This window comes from Rhinoraja longicauda, chromosome 28 (genome assembly GCF_053455715.1).
Source record: "Rhinoraja longicauda isolate Sanriku21f chromosome 28, sRhiLon1.1, whole genome shotgun sequence".
Lineage (NCBI taxonomy): Eukaryota > Metazoa > Chordata > Chondrichthyes > Rajiformes > Arhynchobatidae > Rhinoraja > Rhinoraja longicauda.
The window spans coordinates 1,506,972-1,534,220 of NC_135980.1; the positions used below are offsets into that span (position 1 = coordinate 1,506,972).

General features: G+C 43.0%; 1 protein-coding gene across 1 annotated transcript in view; it reads right to left on the reverse strand.

Moving 5' to 3' along the window:
• The window catches only part of LOC144607456 (alpha/beta hydrolase domain-containing protein 17B-like), a 71,091-nt gene that overhangs the window by 31,761 nt on the left and 12,081 nt on the right, over positions 1-27,249 (reverse strand). The window contains exon 2 of the mRNA XM_078424319.1: positions 10,658-10,852. Coding sequence (XP_078280445.1) covers positions 10,658-10,852 — 195 coding nt within the window. The remainder of the gene's footprint in view (positions 1-10,657; positions 10,853-27,249) is intronic.

A 27,249-nucleotide genomic window follows, 5' to 3' on the forward strand; every position in this document is an offset into this window, starting at 1 on the left:
ATACAGCCGGAAACAGGCCTTTTCGGCCCTCCAAGTCCGTGCCGCTCAGCGATCCCCGTACATTAACACTATCCTACACCCACTAGGGACAATTTTTACATTTTACCCAGCCAATTAACCTACATACCTGTACGTCTTTGGAGTGTGGGAGGAAACCGAAGATCTCGGAGAAAACCCACGCAGGTCACGGGGAGAACGTACAAACTCCTTACAGTGCAGCACCCGTAGTCAGGATCGAACCTGAGTCTCCGGCGCTGCATTCGCTGTAAAGCAGCAACTCTACCGCTGCGCTACCGTGCCGCCCTGCTGCGCTACCGTGCCGCCCTGATGAGCCTGATTATTGACTAACAACCTCTCTCGCACTGAAAGTTTAATTTTCTAAGGGGAATCTTTCAGAAATGAATTATTTTACGGAGGTTGAAAATTTAAAACCCCAAACAAATTTTGAACAGTTTCTTATCTGCAAATCCCATTTATTTCTCCTGTGATACTGGAACAAATGAAACACTTTAGCATAGCCTTCACTGGGCGCCACACTTGTGCCCATAGACAAAGCTGTACACATATTTAGTAGAAGCCGATAGCAGCCCAAAGATGAAGCTGTACTGGTATCAAGCGGGAACCAGCAGTAATTATGACCGCTGTTTGCTTGCAAACTGAAGGAAGGAGAGGCAGGGAGATCAGAGACAGTCAGGATGAAATATCAGGGAGCAGACTAAACAATCCTTTGGTCTGACCTCAAAACATCATGTACCCACAACATGTGCTATGCATGAATACCCTGCACCACATTTAAAACGATGCTATCTGAATCATAAAATCATATCATGAGACATAGGAGCAGAGTTAAGCTTCTCGGTCCATCGAGTCCACTCCACCATTTGATCATGGCTGATCTATTTTTCCTTCTCAACCCCATTCTCCTGGCCTCTCCCAGTAACCCGATGCCCTTACTAATCAAGATTAATAATTAATTAATAACTAAATTATTACGACCAACAAAAATACCCAATGACGACCTCCACAGCTGTCTACGGTAATGATTTCCACAGATTCGCCACCCTCTGGCGTAAGAAATTCCTCCCCATCACCATTCTAAAAGGTACGTCCTTTTATTCCGAGGCCGTGGCCTCTCGTCCTAGACTCTCCCACTACTGGAAACATCCTCTCCATATCAGCACTATCTATGCCCTTCATTATTCAGCACTCCATGTGTGCCTTCTTTCATAGACTGTGTACATAAGCAACTGTTAAAATATATAGATATCTAAATACTTTGCATAATGTTCAACGACTCTTTCTGTCCTAACAGCTATCCCATTGTGTGCCTAAATTCAATTTAGAAAATACATGCCACCTGAATTGTTCCACTGTGGCACAATAGCAGAGTTGCCACCTTATAGCGCCTGAGACTAGGGTTCAATCCTGACTACGGGAGCTGCGTATACAAAGTTTTTACGTTCTCCCTGTGACTGCGTCGGTTTTCTCCGGGTGCTCCGGTTTACTCCCTCACTCTGAAGACATGCAGGTTTGTAGGTTAATTGGCTTCTGTAGGTTATTCCCAGTGTCTAGGGTAGTGTAAGGGTGTTTATTGGCCGGTGCGGACTCTGTGGGCCGAAGTGCCTGTTTTCACATTGTATCTCTAAACTAAACTTAATATATTACTTGTTATGTGGCAAAATGATCCTGTCCTTATGAAAAACAGGCAACTCCACTGAGGGAATGCAGTGTAGGTTCACTAGGTTAATTCCCGGAATGGCGGGACTGTCGTATGTATACACTGGAATAGGCTTGTATACACTGGAATCTAGAAGGATGCGAGGGGATCTTATTGAAACATATACGATTATTAAGGGATTGGACACGCTAGAGGCAGGAAACATGTTCCCAATGTTGGGGGAGTCCAGAACCAGGGGCCACAGTTTAAGAATAAGGGGTAGGTCATTTAGAACGGAGATGAGGAAAAACTTTTTCACTCAGCATTGTAAATCGGTGGAATTCTCTGCCTCAGGAAGCAGTGGATGCCAATTCTCTGGATGCATTCAAGAGAGAGTTAGATAGAGCTCTTAATGATAGTGTCGAGTACGACTTCTCGTTCGCGGTCAGTTGGATGACAATAATCAGAAACGGCACAAACTTGGGTAATCTTGAGGTCGCCCCTCAAACCCAACAAGGCGCTGGACGTGTGTGGACTTGGGTAAGTTGATGTGGCTTTGGACGGAAGAGACCGCAGCTCCCGTATCAATGAGGAAAGTGTGCCATGTGTCCTGTATCTTTAATTCGAGGGTGGGCTCGTCCTGGCTCCTGGAGCCCACTCTCATTTGGCCCAGTCAGTCCTGACCGGGTGTCCAGGGGTTAGGGTTATGGTAACTAGCAGGGTAATTCTGCATCGGCCCCTGCGACCCCTGTGGGTTGCCAAACGGTCCTGGGCTGTTTTGTCTGTCGCGGCCCCTTAAATTCCCATACGCCCGTCCTCTGCCCCTATGAAACTCATCATTGCTGGAACATTCTGCCGTCTTGGGCTACTGATTACTACTAGCTTTAGCAAGCTCAGCATTTTTGTGATTACGTAGCCTCAAGCAGGTGTGGGAAAGAAAGTGAGAGAGCCTCAAGCATGTGCCTAGCACACAATGCTGCAAAGCTTATGCGGAATATAATGGCTGAAACAAAGGAAAAGGACAGATCTCCACAATAGCGGAGTCAGGGAGAAGGCAGGAACGAGGTACTGATTGTGAATGATCAGCCATGATCACATTGAATGGCTCGAAGGGCCAAATGGCCTACTCCTGGCACAATGAGAAATCCAGCAAGTATAAAAATCATTGATGTTCATTAAAATCCAAATATACTGAAGCACTCTACTGAGCAATTCCACTAACATAAAAAAACCTGACAAATTTTAGGATGTGGAATCAGTATTGAAATTTTTCCCCAATATCTGGTTTGAAAAATATAAAAAAGCTTCTTCATCAACATGCAAAAAACATTCTGCAAAACAACTGTAAAAACATTCTTGAGCTGCCCTGTTGACTGCAAACTTTCTGTTCAGGGTCAAGTCACAATTTTAATTCCAATCACAAATGTATTCAAAGTTAATGAGAATGGTACATTCCCTTAAATCTTTACCATCTGTAATCAGACTCCCTTGTAAGCATGGTATGCAAACACAACAGTAGGATTCTCTTTCTCGCAAAAGTACTGAGATGTAAATCAAAAAAGTATTTCCACTGTTTTTTGCTGAGAACATCCTTTGCTACATTGAATAAAATTCTACAAGCTTTCAGTATGACTATGTTTAATGATTTCACAAATTAGTCTTGGGCAGATTGGAAAGGCAATCATTTATATTTAAATATAAATACTCAGAAAAAGCATGGATATACACCTTTCACTTTAACAACTCCAAGACAGAAATGACCAGAAACCATTGGGCAGCACAGGGGTAGAGTTGCTGCCTGACAACACCAGAGACCCGGTTTCAGTCCTGACTACAGGCGCTGTCTGTACAGAGTTGATATGTTCGTCGTGTGACCATGTGGGATTTTTTCTGGTGCTCTGGTTTCCTCCTACACTCCAAAGACAAACAGGTTGGTAGGTTAGTTGGCTTCTTTAAATTGTAAATTGTCCCTGATGTGTAAGGTAGTGCTCGTGTACATGATGTCCGCTGGTCGGCGCTGACTCAGTGGGCTGAAGGACCTGCTTCCATGTTGTATCTCTAAAGTCTAAAGCCATAAGTAAATTCAGAAGATCCCGAAGAAACATTCTTGCCCAGCCCATTATTCAGAGGATTATATGGCCAAGCATGTAAGGAAGTTTCCCTACAATTATAAAATGGACCACTTCTGGAGTAGCCTGCCGCTCACCTGGCATATTGTGTACTTTTTAGGTCACCTTAAGAAAGAATATACTAGCATTAGAGACAGTTTGGAGAAAGTTCACAACTGAAACTGAAGGTTAAGGCATGTGACTGCATCCGCAGTAGAAAAGGAACTGCTCTGAATGAGAACGTCATGTTCCAATTAATGTAGTGCTTATAAATGGTTTGTTGCTGAAATTTAGGCTAAATTACCATTAGGAGTCGTCTTGTTTGATCTTCTGAGGTAAAAGTAACAGGATACTTGGTAAAATTGAATTACAAATTAGCGTGGCCAGATAAGACACAGGGTAGTGGTGGTGGGTATTATTCTGACTGGAGGTCTGCGACCAGTTGTGTTCCATAAGGGTCAGTGCTAGGACCTCCATTGTTTATGTTACATGCAAGTGATTTGATTTAGTGAATTAGCTGAAGCCCACCTACATTTGCAGTCCCGTTTACAGTCAACACAAAAAATGGCAGTTATGGATAGTGATAAGAATGCATAACATAGAACAATACAGTGCAGGAACAGGCCCTACAGCTTACAACTTCTGTGCCAAACATGATGGCAAGTTAAACTAATCTCATCTGCATGCACATAATCTGTTTCCTGCATATCCATGAACCCATCTAAAAGCCTCAAATGCCACCTTTGGATCTGCCTCCATCACGACATTCCAGGCACCTTTCATTTTAAAGCTAAGGAAGGTTGTCAAAGGATTGAGATCAGTTGTAAATAAGAGTGGAAAAATGGCAGATGGAATTTAATCTGGCCAAGTGTGAGGCATTACCCTTTGGGAGGTTAAATGCAAGAGGAAGGTATACCGTAAATGGCAGGGTGCTTATTTGATATACCGAAAGAATTTGGGGTACAAATCCATAACTCCCTCAAAGTGGCAACACGAGTACATAGGGCAGGAATGAAGCTGAACAGCACACACTTTATTGGCATTGACTAAAAGTTGTAAAGTCAGGTCACAACATTACAAAACTTTAGTTAGGCCACATTTGGAATAATGTGTCAGCTCTGTTCACCACATTACAGAAAGGATGGGCATATTTGGAGACAGTGCAGAAGAGGTTCCGCAAGATACTAATTGGATTAGAGGGTATTAGTGATTTGGAAAGTTGCACAAAAACTTGTTCCCTTGATTACCAACATTACAGAAGTATATGAAATCATGAGAGACACCGACAGGGTAGACGGTCAGTCCTATTCCCAGAATAGAAATGGCACAAAAATAGATGGCATAGCTTTAAGGTGAGAGGGAAAGTTTGAAAGGCAATTTTTTTGTAAACATGGTAGCAGGTACATGGAACGTGTTGCCAGATGAGGTGTTGGAAGCAGATACAATGGCAATGTTTATTAGGCATTGAGACAGGCATTTGAAAAGGCAGGGAATGAAGGGACATATATTGTGCAGGCAAGCTGGATCAGCAGTCTGAAGAAGGGGCTCGACCCAAAACGTCACCCATTCCTTCTCTCCAGAGATGCTGCCTGTTCCCGCTGAGTTAATCCAGCATTTTGTGTCTATCTTCGCTTTAAACCAACATCTGCAGTTGCTTCCTTCGCTGGATTAATTTATGATCAGCACAGACATAGTGGGCCAAAATACATTATGCTCTATTACAGACAAGATTATGGAAGTGCACAAAGCCATGAAGGGCACAGGTATGATAGATAGCCAGAATCTTTTTTTCCCAGGTCACAGGAGTCAAGAATTAGGGGACACATACTTAAGGTGAGTGGGGGTAAATTTAAAGGGGATCTGTGGGGATAGGTCTTTTCACACAAAGGGTGGTGAGTATTTGTAATGGATTGTCAAAGGAGGTAGTTATATATTACAATGTTTTAAAGACATTTGGACAGATACTTGGACAAGAAAGGAGTAGAGGGACATGGGCCCAATGCAGGCAAACAGGACTGATGTAGATTAGAATCACTCTCACCACAGATAAGGTGGGCCATTAGGGCCTTTATTGGAAAACAAGAAATGTGGATGTGATTGATATCAATGCTAAAATAATCAAATTCCACCAAAGAGCTGTTGCCTACAAATTGGTGGGAAGGGTTGGGGAGTGGGCAGGAAACCATCAGGAAAAGATGGGGATCTGGGAAGTGGTGGGAAAGATTAGCCATTTACATTACAGGCTGGATGATCGCCAGTAATAATAACTGCATCCTAGCTCAGAGAAATTAATAGGGAAAAGAAATAACAGAGCATTATGTTGCTGGGGTGAACAGTTCCAGCCCTGTGGTGTACAGGGCAGCTGTGAGGGCGGTTTCTGTGCCAATACAAATAGTATTACTGAAGCCCGGCCCTCACCCTGTGCTGTCTCATGCTCTGTGTTCAATCAATATCCTGTTACTTTTACCTCAGAAGATCAAACAAGACAACTCCTAATGGTAATTTAGCCTAAATTTCAGCAACAAGCCATTTATAATCACTACATTAATTGGAACATAACGTTCTCATTCAGAGCAGTTCCTTTTCTACTGCGGATGCAGTCACAAGATAGCAAACTGAACCACACATCCGTTAACTTTACAAGCACCTCTGCAATGTCAGCTCATTTGCTCCTTTCTTGAAGGCACTCTTTTCCTGGCATGTGAAGCAGTATCTACCAGTAGCCTCGAGTACTTCTTTGAAATCATTATTTTCATGATTGAGGTCAGGCACTTGTGGCTGCTGACCAGACTGTGCAGGTTTTAACAGCTAAGCATGATCCTGTCTTCGTTGTGAGGGGGGAAGGAGAGTGAACAACAAGGAGGAAGGAAGGACCAAGGAATAAGCTTATGCATCAAAAAATAGGCTGTGCAATGGTCTCAAAATTTGCTTTCTGGTGCTTTCAGAACAGGGCTTGGCTAAAGCTGTAGACTGAGTTAGGGGGCTGAGAATTAATTCTTCCCCTCCCTCCAACTCCAGTTGCAGAGTTTTATTTTGTCCAAGGGGGCGGGGGAGAGATGGGTTTGCATGGAGGGGTGGGGGCTAGAATTTAGGGCAACCAAGGTGCAATTTAAAAAAAGTCAGATTGCCATTCTCCATAAGACGCATGCAAATGTCTTATCCAGCCAAAATGGCGTCAAGATCAAAACGCCTACATCAGGGAAAGGGATTGCCTATGACCATCAGTCTTATACCACTGTTCTCATCTGCATGAGCAAATCAGTTCAAGAATAGGATATACCTTCCCAAAATCGCACCGTCCCACAGGCACTCAACATTCTGCCAATTCCTGCTGTGAAATCAAAGACTTCTCAGTTTCACATTCTGATGAAGAGTTGTGAGCCTAAAACACTATTTTCTTTTAATTTTGTATGTCATACTGAGTATTTTCTATTTTTATGTCTACTCAATTTCAATGCATAGGTGTCATGGCAACACAAGACTTTCTGGTTTTGTACATGTTTAAATCAACTACTAGAGGGCATGGCATTAAGTTGAGAGGGACAAAGTTTAAAAATGTGTGAGGCAAGTATTTTTTTTAATTAAACACACACAGATGGCCAGCCAAGGGTGGGTATTAAACCAAATATGTTGGTGGCAGTTAAAAGACGTTTGGATGGGCATATGGATATGCAGGGAATAGAAGGATAGAAGGATATGGGTTGTGTCCATGTAGATAAGTGATGGTCTTAGCATCATGTCTGGCACAGACATTGTGGACCGAAGGGCCTGTTCCTGTGTGGTACTGTTTATGTTCTATTATGCAAGGAACAGACTTCAAAATAGAAAAAAACACCCATTTAAGGTAGAGCTTCAATGCAATGCAGCAACTTTTTCCTGAATATTTATGCCATTTTTACAGCCCTAATTCATGCTTGTTAAACTTGACCCCTTCTTACATAACTGGTTAAAATACCCATTTAATTCCCATGGAATTTTTAATTAAACGTCCATTTAGAGAGACAGAATTGCTTCTGTTCCTTTGTTCAAGAATCTTTAATTTAAATCATTAAGGGAAGTGCTCACATTTGCAAATTAGGTCACACCTATCACGAAATGACAGAAAGGCTCGAGGCAAAATATGCTATTCCGATGTTCACGGAGTTTTCAATAAAGTTATATACTATTTAAAAAGTACTGGAACTGGAGAAAAAACGTTGCGGAAGCAAATTTTAAATTAAAGAAGAAAAAATGCAGGAAATACCCGGCAGCTCAGATAGTATCTGTAGAAGAGAAAAAGTAAATGGCCTCCTTTACAGTGGAGAAACCAAGCATAAATTATGCAACCACTTTGCTAAATACCTTGGTTCAGTCTGCAAGACTAATTGTGATTCCAGTTGTCAGTCACTAATTTGTCAAACCAGTCCTACTCTGACCCTGTTTACAACGCTTTATACCATTCCGACAGCACAATCTAACTTCAACGAAACAGCATCTCGTATTCCAACGTGGCAAATTATATAGCTCAGGGTTCAACATTTTGTATTTGTATGATACTCAGCTGCCCAAGATAGCATCACTTCTCAAACAAAGTTCTCGTCCCACATGCCAAGTAAATACATTTCAACTGCTGGGAAAAAGCAGGAGTGTAGCAGTTTTCACCCTTTTCCTGTCTTAAAACACCAGATTTTCTGCTGAGTTTAGAGTTTAAACTAATTTTAGTTTCAAGGGCAGGATCGGAAATGCTGTTAGATTGTAAACCCTCTCCTCAACATCCCTTTCTGCCCCACCACACAAGAATTCATGCCGTCTGCAAATATTACAACAAAGTCAGTCAATTTGGCACAGATTTGCTTACAAGTCTTAGCTGAGGGATTCCAAGCGAGCTGTAAAAGTTATGATAAAATATGGAATGCTCAGATGTTGTAGCATGACGGTTAAATTGACACCATTATAATACCAGGTATAGAACACAAAAAGGCTTCACAGTTGCTCCTCTGGGGATAGAATGGAACAATCACTGTTCCTTCAGGCCACTTGAAGCTAATTTAATCAATTCATAATCTTTCAAAAGATAATTAGCCAGAAGGTAGGGATAATGTGTGCAGAGGAGGTTGACAGGTGTGTGTTTGAACTTTGATTGCATCAGTTATGCTTAATACAATTTGAAGATTATTTTCTGCAGACAAAGCAGTATACCCCTGGTTGATTGATTTTTTAAAAAAATAGCAAGGAGTCTCTTTGAACTTTGCACAGCTGCACAGGATTTATCCCACTGGAATTACCAAAAGTGGAAAGAATACCTTGCTGATGCCACCAGGAGGATTTACCTGAAAATCATGCCAGCCATTATTTTTAATGTATTATTTTCCATTGCATTATCAAAAACAAAGCTGCGTAGGTTTAAGGTGAGAGAAAGGTGCTTTAATGGGGTTCCAAAGCCAAAGTGTTTTTTAAAATATACAGAGTAGTTGCTGCAAGAGGATGTGGCATCAGATACAATCATTATGTGTAAGTATTTAAACCGGCACTTCAAATGGCCCAAATACAGGCAAAAGGGATTAGTGTAGATGTGCAAAGAGGATCAGCATGGACAAGGTGGGCCGAGTGGCCTGTTTCTGTGCTGTGTGGCTGTTTAATGATATAGTATGATGTAATTTGGTGTCTCACTCTGATGTTAATGTATGCCCTATTCTGTACCTACCACACTTTAAATGCCTGTTGTGAATTGCAAACGCAGATTATATACAGAAAACTGCAAGAAACTGCAGCTTGGATGTGGCTCCCCTTCAAGTTTCTAGGTCAGCTCAGAGATGGGGATAGAAAGCAACCAGTGAAACATCCTTTGTCACATTATCTAAATGTGGCCCAGGATATCTGTGCCCAACATGATGCCCAGTTAAACTAATCTCCTTTGCCTGCATTCGATTCATATCCCTCCATTCTCTGCATATCCACGTGTCTATCTAAAAGCCTTTTAAATCCCACTATCTACCTCCATCACAGGTAGCAGACTCCAGGCACCCACTACTCTGTAAAAATAAAACTAGCCTGAACATCTCCTTTAAGTGTTGGCCCTCACCTTAAAGCTATACCCTCTGGTGCTTGACATTGCCAAAGCATTGACTACACCTCTACACCCTTTAGGAGAAAACCATCTCTCAATTTCTCCATCGTTGCTGCAAAATGAGACTTTTCACACCAAGACATCAGAGATGTCCCAGCACCTTATCAGATATGTCCTCTTTCATAAACATGGTCCCCCGTCCCCCCGTTGTTGCTGATGGATCTCTCGGCCATGTCTCCTCTATGTCATGCAGTTCTGCTCTCAATTCTCCTCCCCCCAGACAGAGCAAGGATAGAATTTCCTTGGTCCTTGCATTTTACCCCACAAGCCTCCGCATCCAATACATCGTTCTCTGATATTTCTACCACCTTCAATCTGATTCTACCCACTAATGACCACACCATCCCATCCAGACTCCTGTTCACTTTCCACTCCCCTTCCCCCCCCCCCCCCCCCCCACATCATGCTCCTGATGTGGCCCCCTGTACACAGTCAAGACCAAGCATAGACTAAGTGACCATTTCTCCGAAAACACGTGCTCAGTCTGCCACGGTCTGCTGGATCTCCCAGTTGCTAACCATTTAACTCCCTTCCCATTGCCATACTGGCCTTTCTGTCCCAGGCCACCTCCGTTGCCAAAGTGAAGCCACGTGCAAACTGGAGAAACAGCATCTTGTATTCTGCTTTGGTGGTGTTCATTTTGGAAACTCTCATTTTCTCTACCTATATCCCAGCACCTTAACAGACTTTATAACTCAAAATACAGGAACCCGCAGCAAGATGAGAATTTTTTACTTCAAGTATTGATCTCCCACAAGGTTCAGTAATACATTTGGTAAAACCCACCTGGTCCTCAATGCCTGCCATGCGGCATCAATGTCTGCATACAGATTCTTTTCAGAAGGCTTCCCATTGCTGACTCCATACCCTGAGTAGTCATAGGAGAAGATATTACAGTTGATTCTGGTGCCTAGACCGATGTAGAAACTGCTCATCTGACCCAAATCCACTGCATTCCCATGGGAGAAGAGAAGGGTGAACCTGGAAGCAAAAAGGAACATATTTAGAAGCTGATATTGATGTGATTTTATTAGCGCTAGCCTCTGAGGTGCATGGGATCAGCAGGGAAGTCAAAAGGTGTTTTTGTACACACTTTGGGGAACATTATTTAAATAATGAGATGGAGATTCCTGAAGCAGATACGTGACATAACTGAATTATAACTGCGCACTTAAGAGCATAAAAAGGTTATTCACAACATCATACAACTAGGATGAAGTTACTATCCTTCCAAATTTATTAATCCAGGGCATCCAGAAATTGAAGATTAATATCCAAGTCTGCTAGGGAAAAATAAAACTAATCAGTGCATTGATAAAATACCTTTTTGCAAACATTTGCATCTAGTAGTTAGAATAATGTTGAACTTGGGGGAAAAGTTGTCTGTTTGCCTTTATTCGTCTATTGTGCTGCTGCAAGCAAGAACGTCATTGTTCCGTTTCGGGACATAAATTATATGACAATAAAACACTCTTAACTCTTGAACTAGCCAAATACTTTTTTGTAAACCTGAATTTCCAGTTGTGTCTGGAACAAAACAATTGTTTTTCAATTGTTGCAGGCGCAGGGGTTGGGGGAGGCATGCCAAGAAATCTCCAGGGAAACATGCAGTCATATCTTAGGACTTTAAAAAAGTATACGAGGCACTCAAACTGTCCTGTAGTACCTACCTATCCATTCGACTTTATGGTTCTAAATATGAGAAACTAGGTATTTAAGTTATTCCATGTTAACTATTTGTCCTTTGACAAATTATGCATGGTTTGCTGAATATTTTCAGTTTAAATTTATTTCAGATTTCCAGCTTCTCCAGTTATTTGTGTAAGGGAGGAAGAGAGCACTAAAAGAACAACAAGACAGGGCCCCTGTAAACACACGGCTTTGACCTAATCATGTAATATATGTCCCTTCATACAAGCAGAAATTTACAGGAATTACTTCTTTGAACACTGGAACATTGCAAAGCAACAGCAAGATAATCCCCAAATCATGTCGACCACAATCACCAGTAGTATTTTGTTTGAAGATTTACCATATCATATCATCATATCATATCATATACATACAGCGCGGAAACAGGCCTTTTCGGCCCACCAAGTCCGCGCCGCCCAGCGATCCCCGCACATCAACACTATCCTAAACCCACTAGGGACAATTTTTTACATTTACCCAGTCAATTAACCTACATACCTGTACGTCTTTGGAGTGTGGGAGGAAACCGAAGATCTCGGAGAAAACCCACGCAGGTCACGGGGAGGACGTACAAACTCCTTACAGTGCAGCACCCGTAGTAAGGATCGAACCTGAGTCTCCGGCGCTGCATTCGCTGTAAAGCAGCAACTCTACCGCTGCGCTACCGTGCAGTTAACATCGCAACAAAGGGCTGTTATTGCAGGAGTAATAACACTGTTCATTATTCGTGCACAAGTGGCATTTATGATGGCTTATTCTAATGACTGATTTAGTCTTCCATTTATATTAAATGTCCTGTAAATAATAAATCCCGATTCCCAAGTACACAGGCCCAACTAATCCCAGCATACCATCCATTGTCAAAGAACAAATAATGAGGTGCTCAGCTCCTGGACACAGGCCCTTCACATCGTGTTTTTGCTTCTGGCCTTCAGGCACACACTGAGATTAGTTAGTAGCATGCAATATTGGCACGTCTTGAAGAGGCCACAATTTACAATCTATTCAGCACTGACATAGATTGGGCGGTAAAATGGCGCAGCAGTAGAACTGCTGCCTTACAGCGCCAGAGACCGGGGTTTGATCCAGACTATGGGTCCTGTCCGTACGGGGCTTGTACATTCTCCCTGTGACCGCGTGGGTTTTCTCAGGTTGCTCCGGTTTCCTCCCACATTCCAAAGATGTGCAGGTTTATAGGTTAATTGGCTTTGGTAACATTGTAAATTGCCTCTTGTGTGTGGGATAGTGTTAGTGTACGGGCTGATCGCTGGTCTGCACACACTCAGTGGGCCGAAGGGGCCGTTTCTGCACTGTACCTCTAAAGTCTAAAGTGAAGACGTGTGCTGCAATCTTAGCATTACCACTCCATTACAAAACATTTAGCACATTTCTTCGGCCAGTTCTTCACATAAATGGATAGACTAAGCGCAGAGGTGTTTTAAGACCAAAAGAAATGATAAAAGAAAGAATGCGGAGATAGAATGACTTCTTAAAACCATCCTGAAACACATGCATCTGCCATTCAATGGGAGAATCCATTGGGCCTGTTAGGCTTCCAATTGTTATTTTAACTAATTTGGTCTCTCCCTGACAGAACCATTCCCTTTGTTTTTCCTGTTTCCCCATAGCCCCCTGCAGGAGGGTCTCGACCCGAAGCGTCACCCATTCCTTCTCTCCCGAGATGCTGCCTGTCCCGCTGAGTTACTCCAGCATTTTGTGTCTATATTTGATCAGAATTGACGGTCAGCACAAAACAATGTATGCAGGATGAAAGGCGATAGTGTAATGGATTTTGAATTCATTTTTAGGCCATAAAACTAGAGTAGAACGCACAACTGCTCTTTAACAATGTTGCATCAAGTGAAACGGCAATCATTTATTGCCAATTGAAAGAAACCAATGACTGGTCTACTGTTAGAAACATCAATAACCCTGTCAGATTAATTCTAAGCACAATATATTGAAATCCCCACTGCACTCCCACAGGACTCGCGACAAACAGCAATGACGTAACATGCCAGGATTCACTACAAACCCATTACACAAATGGGAAAAACAACACAAGGTGTCTGGGTAACAATTATTTTAATCAGCATTATTATCCTGCAATGATTTTTGAGGACATTGTCTGAGATCCTCTTAATTTCTCAGCAGTTTATTTCAATACCAGGTTTGGAGAGAAAGTAAAGTAGCAATGGAATCAAATTATTTTGTACCGACTGCTACCATACAAAGTAATCAGTCACATATTAAGTCATGAAACCATGCACAGCCCCATTGTAGACATTGGCAGAATGACACTTAAATGTTTCACAACTTTTAAATGATACTCATTAAAACAGCTGATAGCTCAGCTCACAATCTCAGCTTTTTCACCTATTCAAGTGCCAAATCGATAATTTAGCAGAGCCCAAGCCTATATTATATATTTAGAAAACAGTAAACTAACACGAATCCTAATCCATTCCTCCCAAATTTACAGTAATCAGTATCACAAATCCTATGAAAGAGGCACGGCCTCCTTATTTAAATCTACTTGTAATAGATCTAGTACTTTGGAAAAAGATTTATAGCTCTGATGTACTCAATGTACGTCTCCATGCACAATTATCCCTGCTATCAGTGATTATATGGGCTCTATTTAAATCATTTCCATGATACTTTAAAATTTGTACAAAGAGCAACTGTTCAAGGAAATCAAACCCAATTTATTCAGCACAACTTTGCCAAAACATAGTCGAACCAGTTTTGTGGAACTACTAATCTACTTTGATGAAATGTATTGCTCCACGAGTGTTTCACTGCATCGTCAACTTAACATTGTTGCAACAGATCTTGATTCGTTGATTCTTGCAACAGAATTGCAAGTCAAATCATTGATGCAGTTTTTCCCTCCCAAGAAGGAAATTCTGTTTTTGGCGAAATTTTGATCTCAACAATTTGGGGTCACCCCTAACTTTGGGTTTATGCTCACAGAAAAATACAGTTCCCAGAGCTATTCATTTGAAGCTTAGAACCAACCAGTTGTACATGGGAATGGAATGTTACAAGCATAACGATTAGCCTTTCATCGTGCTATTTTTGTGCTGGAGTGAACTACATGCTATGCACTCCTGGCCTTACCACAGTTAATTGATTAGTCTCAATGTTTTTAATTGAATAGAAATGAAAGTGAGAGAACAGATCATTTGAGCTGAGCATCAATAAAAATGCTGGATACATATTACCTGTAAAAGTAAGGATTTCCAGTCATCTTCAGAATCTTTGTCATAATGCTTTAAAACAATTTTGTTGCATCCAATGCTTCCTCGCATAAAAGACTACAGAATACAACTTGCATAACAGCAGAACAGGAAAGTCAGTCCACTATATCACCACTCTACCTTTTACCACGCACTTCTCCCTCCTCGCCCCCACACCCCCCGTTCCGAAGAAGTGTTATCAACAATGTGTTTGGTTCCCCCTCCACTGATACTACCTGACTTGCTGAACAGTTCCAGCATTTTGCTTCCTTTGTACTACGGATTTTTAGCGATCTTAGTATTTAGTTTTGGTTTCAACTACAAATTAACTTCTGCCATCTCGCATCAAAAAGGTGCTTTTACACTGGATATGTTAACTTATAAAAACTTTAACTTTCAGGCAAACAGTATGTAAAATGAAAATTTCCAAAATCTAATGAGTTTTAAATATTTACTTTGCTTATAAAATAGCTTCACTTCTCAGACATACAACTTGGAATTTGCTGATGCAATTAATATGTATGAATCTTTTATAAAAAGACACATTTCATCACAATAAGTGATGCGGCATGGTTGCAGCTGTAGAGTTGCTGCCTTACAGCGCCAGAGACCCGGGTTCGATCCCAACTATGGGTGCTGTCTATACAGTCTGTATATTCTCCCTGAGACCACGCGGGTGTTAACCGGCTTCCTCCCACACTCCAAAGGCATACAGGTTTGTAGGCTAGTTGCCTTGGCAAAATTGGAAATTGTTCCTGGTGTGTGTAGGATAGTGTTAATGTGCAGGAGTACTGGTCGGCGCGAACTCGGTGGGCTGAAGGGCCTGTTTCCGCACTGTATCTCTAAACTAAACTAAGTACAGTCATCGTAGGACATAACATCATCTTATTTTCCACCATACAGACAAAAAAAGCAACTGAGCAAAGTTTCATTTTAAATATAGTAACTTGGCTAAAATTTAGCATGTGTAAGTAGTTTGTTTTAAGCATTAGTGCTACTGAAATGGCTGCAAGATCATGATAAAGAATAATAATTTTTCATGTGTCGTTTCAGAGCTATTACTGGAGGATTTCCTGTTTAAACATGATCCTTTTACAAGGGGATTTTTATTGCTGAGTGGAGAGAGCATACAGAGCATACACATGGAGAACACAGAGGATTTTGTACACCACGCCAAATAATGCTCGAATACACTTCAGAAAAGATTCATATTTTAGCACTCTCCAGACAGACCCTTCGTGTACTGGAGCCTTGCTCCCAATGCACGCTGCCCTCCATTTGGCAGCTATGGAGAAGAGAATGTTGCCCACCTCTGCAGAGTGTGGATTTGCTAAGAGGGTGTAGAGGAGGATGCAAGTGTCCTTGTCTTGGTTCATCCCAAGCAGCTGTGTAACTGAGGACTCTCCAATTTATGGGCTATTTGCCAGGGACATACAGGGAGATGGACGTCAAGTCAAATGCTGCTGGAAGACCATAATTTCAGTGAAAGGCACTCTTTGGTCTGCTCAAAACTGGTTGGTCTTCAGCACGATGAGATATCCTCAGGGAATGCTGCCAACGACCCATTCCAGGCTGCAGAAATTAGTGCTGAAGGAAACACTGAAACTTGGTGCAGACAACTCCAAGGCTCAGTGGGGGAGAACCATAGTCTAGAATCCAACGCTGGACACTGAGTGACCGAGTCCGTTAGGGACAACCTTCAAACAAGGGAATGAGAATCATCTCAGGGTGCCACCTGAATGGCAATAAGGCAATGTATAGAGAAAAAGGGATGTGTAACATTACGGGGGTAACACCAGCAATATGGAATGTATAAACACCAAGAATGTATTGTGTTTTGCATAGTTTTTACATTGTGCATATATATTTTTTTTTAAATCACAAATAACGTTTATATTTGAAATGTGTTTAAAATCACGTTTTAGCACTGTTATTAACCAACATCTCCATTTTAAAATTCCCATTCATATTTTCAAATTTCTCTAAAACCTTAACCATCCATACTTTAGCAAAATCCTCGAGCCCAACATTTGTTTAAAAAAACCCTGCAATCCTCCAACTCCTGCCTTATGGTCAATCCGTAATTGAATTAGGCCATTATCGGCAGCCCTACCTTAATTTGACAAAGTACTCTGGAAATCCTCCTGAAAATTCCCGTCAGTCCCATCTCTGTGACACAAAACCTTTATTTGACAATATTGCTCTAATCTCTCCTCTGTAACTTAAGAGAACAGTACAACCTGGAAATAGACCCTTAGGCCCACAACGTGTTTCGACCCAAACTTGTTCCAGAACTCCCTTGCAAACATTACACTACATTCATTCAGCATATTTTTGTTGAAACGATGCACTTGTCTCATGACCCACACCATGTGGGCAAGTGGAGGAAAGCAAATAACACACAGCCAACAGAAGGCACCAGGATTTCCGCAGACTCACCCCTGGGGGTTGGTGCCACGATCCTCTTGTCATTATAAGAAAATAACTGCAGATGCTGTTACAAATCGAAGGTATTTATTCACAAAATGCTGGAGTAACTCAGCAGGTCAGGCAGCATCTCGGGAGAGAAGGAATGGGTGACGTTTCGGGTCGAGGCCCTTCTTCAGACTAATGATGACTCGTGTCATTATCTGCAGCAGCTTCACATTTTCTCCATCTGTTCCTTGACAGAGTATTGCTGTCAAGTTGCATTCAGCTGCAATCACCGTGGAGATTGACCATCAATTCATACTCTGGCTCCTGCATGAATTAACAGATACAGAGGAATGTCCTTCTTAGGCAGAGCCCTGGTATAGTTCCTAGGTAGATGAGGTTTAGAACTTAATAGGTTTCAAACAAGAAGTAATGAAACCCCAAGACAACATATTGCTCCTTCTCTATTTGCAATCATCACGCCTGCTTCCCATTAAAACAAATATCATCTGTGCACATGCAATCATATTGGATTTCTTCTGCTGATTTTGTACTGAAACATTGTATGCCAAGTACTTCTCCTTGGACTCGTGAGTGAAATAAAATACCGACGTGTTAATTCCTCAATTATGGTTAGCACCAAGTAACAAAAAGCTGTAGTCTCTCTCCATTTCACAACCTGGTGATCAGGGAGGTTTAAGTAACCGGGAGATCAGGTTAAACAACCATGAGACTTATTATTGAATTCCATGATACCCAATGCAGAATTCAGTGCTGGGTCCTTAAACTCTTGAGCTGGAGGACTGGATATGCATCACATCTTGCCCCTTTGTGACTGGCACATCTAAACATAACACTACTCATCTGAAACGGATATTTCAGACCCACACTAAAAAAAGGGGAGATCAATGGTTTAGTCACAAGTGCTGGAGTTCAGTTTTGTTTAGAGATATAGTGCGGAAACAGGCCCTTCAGCCCACTGAGTCCGCACCGACCAGTGATCCCATACATTAACACTATCCTACACACACTAGGGATAATTTTACACATACACCAAGCCAATTAACCTACATACGTGTACGTCTTTGGAGTGACTTAGCAAGTTAGGCAACATCCCTGGAGATGAACCCCATAATCAGACATTTTCGAACAATGGAAAGGGCATGAACAGTTAGAAAAGGCCATTAGGAATTTTGTAGAACATAGAACAGTACTATTCAGGAACAGCACCTGTGGCCCACAATGCCTGTGCCGAACAAGATGCCAAGACATCCTATCTGCCTGCACATAACCCATATCCTTCCATTCCCGACCTCTGTGCCTATCCAAAAGTCTCTTAAATACCACTGTTTTATCTGTCTCCACAACCACCTCCAGCAGCATGTTCCAGGTACTCACCGTCTTCAGTGTAAAATTTGTTTTGCACATCTCCTTTAAATTCTGCCCCTCTCCCCTTAAAGATATTTCCAACAAGGGAAATGGGTTTGTGTGCAAGTTTTTGCCAATTCAATATCTTGTGGTTTAATGGATGCTGATAGAGGACCAGTAGAGCACTGCGGGAGCTGTTCACCTGACCACAGGGAGCCCCCATGAGAGTAAATGAAAGACGTGGGCTGGGACCAACATAATCCAGCTCAATGCTCAGAAGGATTCAAAGTAATAACGCGCACAAGGTTAAATCAGAGATAATGTCATGTTCATGCTAATTTGGGTATTCCACAGATTAAACTATTAATTAGCTTTGTGAGCATATTATATTGTAACTGCAGAGGAACAAAATGTTTTCACTTCAATGGTATTTCTGGAATTAGTTCAATGTACTTAAAATGGCTTAGGAAGCTATTTTGGGGCTTCCTATGCTCAAAGGTTTTACTGAAAACCACTGTCAAGTAACATGCTATTTTCATTGATCTTTTCGGGGTCAATGATGGAAGCCTCAAGTGTGCAACTTGGAAGGGAACCTGCAAGTGGCGATGATGTCTCAGGCCTCCTGCCTTTGTCCTTCTTGGTGGTGGTAGTCTCAGATTTGGCAAGCATTGTCAGAGTACATGCTCTGCGTTGGTTGTGGAAGAGGAAATGTTTAATCATCCCAACCCCTCAATATCACTGCAGGAGTTCCTCAACACTGTCCTCAGTCAGTGGTGCCCCTGGTAAAGCTCCCGCCTCACAATGCCAGAGATCCAGGTACAATCCTGATCTCCGGTGCTGTCTGTGTGGATTTTGTATGTTCTCTCCCTGATCACATGGTTTCCTCCAGGTACTCCAGTTTCCCCTCATATCGGGGGTTGTAGGTTAATTATCTTTGTAAATTGCCCCTCGTGTGCAGGGAGTGGATGTGATAGTGGGATAACATAGAACTTTGGATCACGTGTTGGATAGTTGCTTTATCCTGGACAGTGTCAAGCTTTGAGGGTTTATGGATCTGCACTCACCCACGCAAGTGGAGATTATCTCCACACACTCGATGTGTGTCAGTGGAAAGACTGATGTTCAGCTTTATAGCCAGCTTTATAACTGGATAACCAGTTTGTGACCTGCTCTTGTGGCCACGGTCATCATGTGGATCAACTAGTTTCGCTCCAGGTCAATGGTGACCTGCAGGCTGTCGATGATAATATGATATCATTGATATTGGCATCGCCACTGAACACTTTGGGTGGGTGTGTGGGTGGGCAATGTCTTTTTGAAATTGGTTATTGCTTGGCATTTGATGAGGCAAATGTTATTTGTGACTTATCAACCCATTGTTGCATGCAAACACTGGCGACTTCATTTACTGAGGAACTAAATTAATCTGACATTAGCCTTAATTATGATTGTATACCAATGTCACAGGCTAGACTGATTGATTGAAAGATCCAGCATGGAAACAGGCCCTTCTGCCCGTGGATCACAGATTCACACTATGATACGATAGAACTTTATTTATCCCAGGAAGGAAATTGATCTGCCAACAGTCATAAAAAGCACAAAATACATGAAACATGAAATTAAAGTGAAGAGTGGAAAGGCTTGGGGGAAGTGCAAAGATTGAGGAGGTGGGGGGGGGGGGGATGGGAGTCAGTCTCAGTCTACCCCATGACAGAAGGGGGAGGAGTTGTAAAGTTTGACAGCCACAGGGAGGAAGGATCTCCTGTTGCGTCCTGTCCTGCATCCAGTTCTATCTTATCCCACATACACAGCTGCTTACTAGGGGCAATTCCACGGGTAAAGGAATGGTTAACTAACAGAAAATAGATAAACTGGTCATTTCAGGTTCGAGAACGTTATTAAAATTGTACACAGGAATCAGTGTGGTAGTTTCACCTACTTATAATTTATATTCATGTCTTATTTAAATGGGGCGAATACTTGACATCCTTGTTTTATGCTGGCAGTACAATGACAGGTGGAAAGGTGAAGAAAAAGATTCAAATAGCTGGCCAAGGAATACAGAGAAAAGATGCTAGATTCAGTATAATGTGGGAAATATTAATTACTAGACTGAGGTGGACCTGTTAGGTCCAAATCTCTCCTGTGGGCCTCTCCTGGGGCGACTCTCCCCCAACTGACGATCCTGCAACCCTCTCCAACTGATGAAGACCGTTGCCGGGCGGGGAGTGTCCCCCAGGGCCGTGGGCAAGCGAGGGGGGAACAGGGAAAGAAAAAAGGGTGCCACTCCCGAGCCGTGGAGCATCTCCTGCAGTGGTCGAGCACCCTCCCCTCTCCCCCCACATCCCCCTCCCCCCCGTTCGGGTTCTGCGCTCGGGCAGATCCGGCGCCCATCTTTCGTATCAGAAAATGCGCCGGCGCGGAGCGGTTGGCGACACGCAAGTATTAGACGAACGGGACCCAACTGCACAGGTGCGGAGCTGTGGCGACACGCAAGTGTTAGATGAGCGGGATCCAACTACGCAGGCGCGGACTTGTAAACCTGCGCATCCCTCATTGGCCGTCACTCGGCCGTGTCCCATCATGACGTCACACGCTGAACATGGCAAAGGTAATTTTTAAACTTTAGAATCTCTCCAACTTTAAAAATATAAGATCAATTTGAATGAAACTTTGATGAAAGTGTCCCCAGGATAAAGGCGAGTAAGGTAGTCCTAAAATTGTTGTGCTATCGTGTGATGGGGGCACAAAAATACGGTTACATCACAGAATCGGTAAACATCCCTCAGTCTAACAAAGAGTTTTAGTAATATACTAGACCGTGGACCCATTGGGTCCAAACCTCTCCTGCATTGGTGCAGCACCCTCTCCTCCCCCTTCTCCTCCCCCTCCCCCTCTCCCCATCCCCTCTCCCCCCCTCCACCCCACTCAACCATCCTCCCCCCTCCCTTTTACTTTAAATATATAACACCGATTTCAATGAAACTTCTTCCATTAGCACCAAGTACGGTGAGTAAGGTGGGCCTAAAATTGTCGCACTATCGTGTCGTTCAGGAACAAACGAGAGTTTTAGTATATAGATAGATAGATGGTAGGAAGAACAGAAAAACATTTCAAAGCTATTCTACTAATACTAATTATCAGAGATCTGGATACTCTCGTACAAGAAGAACATGGCTGGTATTCAGGCACAGCAAATAATTAGAAATGCAGACACAATGGTGGATTTTTGCAAGCATTATAGCAATCTGTACTTAGTGGATTCATTTATCAGTCCAAGTGGGATACATCCCAAATTGCCGAAGGAAAGATACAAGTTGCAGATGGGGCATCGTGGTCGGCATGGACAAGTTGGGCCGAAGGACTCGTTCACGTGCTGTATGACTCTTTCCCTATAATCGTGATCTTCTATATTAAGTGTAGACCACCATCACAGCCCAGACCATCACACAAACCAACCTCCCTACCATTGACTCAATTTATACCTCACACTGCCTCGGCAAGGCTGGCAGCATAATCAAGGATGAGTCTCACCCTGACCACTCCCTCTTCTCCCCTCTCCCATCAGGCAAAAGTGTGAAAACGCACACCTCCAGATACAGGGACAATTTCTTCCCAGATGTTATCAGGCAACTGAATCATCTTACCACAACTAGAGAGCAGTCCTGAACCATTACCTACCTCATTGGTGACCCTCAGGCCATCTCTGACCGGACTTTACTGGCTAAACGTCATTCCCTTATCAAGTAACCATACACTGTAAATGGAAGGTATTTATTCACAAAATGCTGGAGTAACTCAGCAGGTCAGGCAGTATCTCAAGAGAGAAGGAATGGGTGACGTTTCGGGTCGAGACCCTTCTTCAGACTGCTCCAGAGGGAAGTGCTTCAAAGAGTATGTGGCCTCAGCGGCGAGAGGCGAGGCAGGGCCAGCGGAGAGAGGCGAGGCCGGGCCAGCGGCGAGGGCAGGCTAGTGGCGAGGCCGGGCCTGCGGCGAGGGCAGGCTAGCGGCGAGGCCGGGCAGCGGCGAGGGCAGGCTAGCGGCGAGGCAAGTGCAGCGTCGAGGGCGGGCCAGGGCGAGCGGTGGGGCATGTGTTTTGTGGAAAATGTGAGGTGAAATCAGAATGGCGGAAATGAAATAAGAAAGCAGAAACTTTCCTCCAAATTCGGAAGGGTTGGGAGGTCTGCTGTCAAGATGATAGGGGCTGAGCTATAGGGAGAGGTTGTGCAGGCTAGGTCTCAAATCCATGGAGCGCAGGAGGATGAGGGGTGGTCGTATAGAGGTGTTCAAAGTAATGAAATAGATTGGGTAAACGCACAGTCTCTTGCCCAAAAGATGGGCATTGAGAACCAAAGGACCCAGGTTTAAAGTGAAGAGGAAAAGATTTAATAGGAACCCGAAGGGTAACTTTTTTTTTTACACAAAGGGTGGTGGGTTTATGGAACAAGCTGCCAGAAGAGGTATTTGAGGCAAGTACTATTTAGACAAGTAATCATGGATAGGATAGGTTTAGAGGCATACGGGCCAAACGCAGCTTGGTGGGATTAGACTCGATGGGATATGTTAGTCAGCGTGGGCAAGTTGGGCCAAAGGAATCTAGGACTCTTTGACCCTATTAGCTCCATTTCTAAATCTAATAAGTGTGTATGGAGTGTACAACACTTGTCCATGGGAATCTATGTAGCAATTACAGAATCTACTATCTAGCCTTCATCCAGTACATTCTCTATTTTGCAAGTACATTCTCTATTAACAGCAAGTCCTCAGCAGGCCTGGGGAAATTAAAAAAATATTACTTGCAATAAACAAGTTATACCGAGAATAAAAGGACTGCATATATCAAGACAGAAAATGATTACTGCAGATAGGAGTATCAACGATTAAGAATAAAATTACACCCGTCACACACAGCATGGAACCACATTTCAAACTGGAGCATTGCTTGTACACAAAAAAAACATATTTGATGCAGATCTTCAAATCAAATTTGAAGTCAACCTGCAAATAAAGACTATTTAATGGGAACAGTGAGGGGCAGTGAACTAATTTGCTGGTGGATTGAGTTTCAGAATAGCCGGTCGTTTGCCCCCCCCCCATTATAATTGGAGCAGAGGAGTCGCATAGGTTACAGTCAGCAGGAATAGCAGCATTCAATTACTTCACAGAAAGCTGCGCACAAAGATTGCAGATCTCTGCAAACAATTTGCCCTTTACCAATCTCTGATGCAGCCAACTCTCAATTCAATGGGACCCCTGACATTGTCATGTCAGCTAAGGAACCAAAACAAATCAAACAATTCTCACTGTTGTTAAAACTCAGAAGATAAAAGCAGAATTTCAGATTCTGATGTTCTGGCAATCCCATTGTTCACCCCTTTCCACCACAAACCCCTTTAAGTAGCAAGACAGTACAACTTAATGGTAGCGCCATTAATCACAGAGCGGAATTCCATTTGTGCATCTTCTCGTAATGCTGGGAGAGCTTTAAGAGTAGTGCATGCGTGGGTACAGGTTAAGAGGGCGACATTGTTAATTAAATGCTTGAGTCATCACATTGAGTCAGGAAATTGAGGGGGTGCTGCCTTGACATGGATTGTCTCAGGTTGCTATGAGCCCGTTACCATAGCAATAGCTTCCCAGTTGTAGTGCTTATCTCCATGAGCAAACATCACCAAAAAATCTTCAGAACAGCATAGAAAGCCAGGCTGAGTATATCTACCATCTTAAATAAATCATTCTGGAAACAAAAGAAAATTAGTCAGAGCCAGCACTGCTTTGTTCACAATTCAGGGGCTCTTTTAAAAAAAAATGCTGAGTTTACTTTGAAAGCAGTAAAACCTCAATCCAAGCTGCACGTTGGATTAAATCTCAGAGAAAGCAATTCAACTGTATTTAAAGGTATTTAAAAATTAGAGGAACAGCACCTCATATTTCACGTAGGCAGCTTACAACCCAGCGGTATGAATATTTATTCCCTTGCATTTCCTTTTTCTCCGCCCCTCCCCCACCCTAGACGCCCAGTCAGTTTCACTGTTTGCATCCATATCTGCCTTCATGATCACCTCTTCCACAGCCAACAATGGACCATTGTAGGCTCCACCTTTCCTTGGTCATCGGTGTCAGCTCTGATTTGTTCTGAGCTGTTTTCATACCTATAGTTTCCCTTTCCCCTGACTCTCAGTCTGAAGAAACGTCTCATCTATTTCTTTTCTCAAGAGATGCTGCCTGACTCGCTGAGTTACTCCAGTATTTTGGGTCTATCTTCATTCAAATTCATAGTCACGCAATGCCCAACTCTTTGCTTATGAGAATCAACAGATCCATTAGCAGTATGGTTACATTTTAAGAACATTTTTGTTAAATCAGGAAATAAATCAGACATTGAACAGTTATAAGAACACAAGAAACAAAAGCAGGATGAGGCCATTGAGATCCTTATTCCTACACTGCCATTCACTTAGAACAAGGTTGATCTTTTATCTCAGTCATTTCCTTACATAACTGTTGACCATAGTTTCCGACATCCAAACCAGGGAAACATCAAGTCAACACCTACCAAATCCAGCCCTTTACGAATCAGAACACACTCACATAGTTCCTTAGCAGGCAACTGATGGGCAGCATCTTAATTTTTGTTTATTTACAAGGTTTTCCCCAGATTTAGAGCTAAAATCTCTCACACACATATCAGGGACTGATAAGAGGAAACCAAAAGTAAAAGTGCATAGGAAAGAACTGCAGATGCGGGTTTAAATCAAGAATGGACACAAAATGCTGAAGTAACTCAGCAGGCCAGGCAGCTTCTCTGGAGAGAAGAGATGGGTGACGTTTCGAGGTAGAGACCCTTCTTCAGACTGAAGACTGACTACAGACCAAAAGTATAAGTACAAAATTCCATAGGAGACAAATCAGAATCAGAATAACCGTTATTGTCATCCAAAAAAACAAGTCTTTTGGACGAAATTCCGTTACCTACAGTCCAACAATAAGAGCAATAGAAATAAGCAATAACACACACAATCACAAACCAACACAAAACAAAAAAAAGAAACATCCAGAACAGCGAGTCTCCTCCAGTCACCTCCTCACTGTGATGGAAGGTCTTTTCTCTTCCCCTGCTGTCTTCTCCTGTGGTCAGGCTGTTGAAGTTGCCAGGTCGGGGCTGTCGGGTCCCCCGACATTGAAGCCCCTGCCGGGCGGAGAAAGTCCCGCGGCCTGTTCCAGGCCGTGCCGGACAGTGAAAGGTCCACAGCGGGCTCGCCCAAGCCCCGCGATTCGGGGCGGGCGAAGACGCTGCCAGAGCTCCCGATGTCGGCCCCCACCCAGGGCAGTGCCTGCGAGCTTCCGATATCCACGCAGCCCGTGGCCGAAGCCTCCGAAGGCGAGTCGCAGCCGCTCCCACAGCGCCACCACACCCTCCGAAGGCAGCCAGCTCCGCAGATGGTAAGTCCGGTCCGCGGGCTCTGGGAACCAGGGCCCAGGTGGTCCCAGGTGGAGGCCGCCAGCTCCAGGTGATTGGCCGATGGTAGGCCGCAGCGGGAACAGAAACACGACCCAGAAACAAAGGTTGCATCTCCGTTCGGAAGAGACAATTTTACAGTCTCCCCCCACACACACACAGTACACAACCACAATACAACACCACATCACATCTAAACACTATAATTAAGACAAAAAAACAACAAAAGACAAACGGACTGCAGGTGAGCCGCAGCTGTTGCGCAGCGCCGCTATTTTGAGCTATAAATAAACCAGAACTACATTCCCTTTGTAAAATGTGTCCAGGCCTTACAGCATTACAAATTATATCCTTGCAATAACACTCCAAAGTGATAGTGATTTCAGTAATTTCATCAATTAATTAAAACACAAATATCAATTACTGCGTTGGCAGTCAATAAGGGAACCAACTTAGGCAACAATTTTGAAATACCTGTCTGTGCTTGTCTAAATGCCTCTGGTATCATATCTGCTTCTACCAAATCTTTTAGTAGAGCGTTCCACGCACCTACAACACTTGATGCAAAAATTATATACCCTGCATATCTCCTTTAAATGTCCCCTCCCTCCCGTGTAAAAAAATTATCCCACCCATCTCCTTTAAACTTTACCCAGCTCATCTTAAAGGTATGCCCTGTCCTCGTCTTGACATTTCCAGCCAGCGAAAAAAGTTGTGTGTTTCCCCTATTAACCATATAACCATATAATTACAGCACGGAAACAGGCCCGTTCGGCCCTACCAGTCCACGCCGACCATTTTCTCTGACCTAGTCTCATCTACCTGCTCTCAGACCATAACCCTCCAATCCCCTCCCATCCATATACCTATCCAATTTACTCTTAAATAATAAAATCGAGCCTGCCTCCACCACTATTAATTTTATAAACGTTTATCAAATCTCCACTCAGCTTTTGAAGCTCCAGAGACAATAATCTAAGTTTGTCCAACCTCTCTTTATAACCAATACTCTCTAATCCAGGCAGCATTGTGGTAAATCTCTCTGCATCCTCTCCAAAACCTCCACATTCGTTCTGTAATAGGGAAACCAGAACTACACACCATACTCCAAACACAGCCTAACCAAAGTCCTACAAAGTTAAACAAGGCATGCCAATTTTTACACTCAAAGCCCCAATTGATGTAGGCAAGCCTGCCTTCTT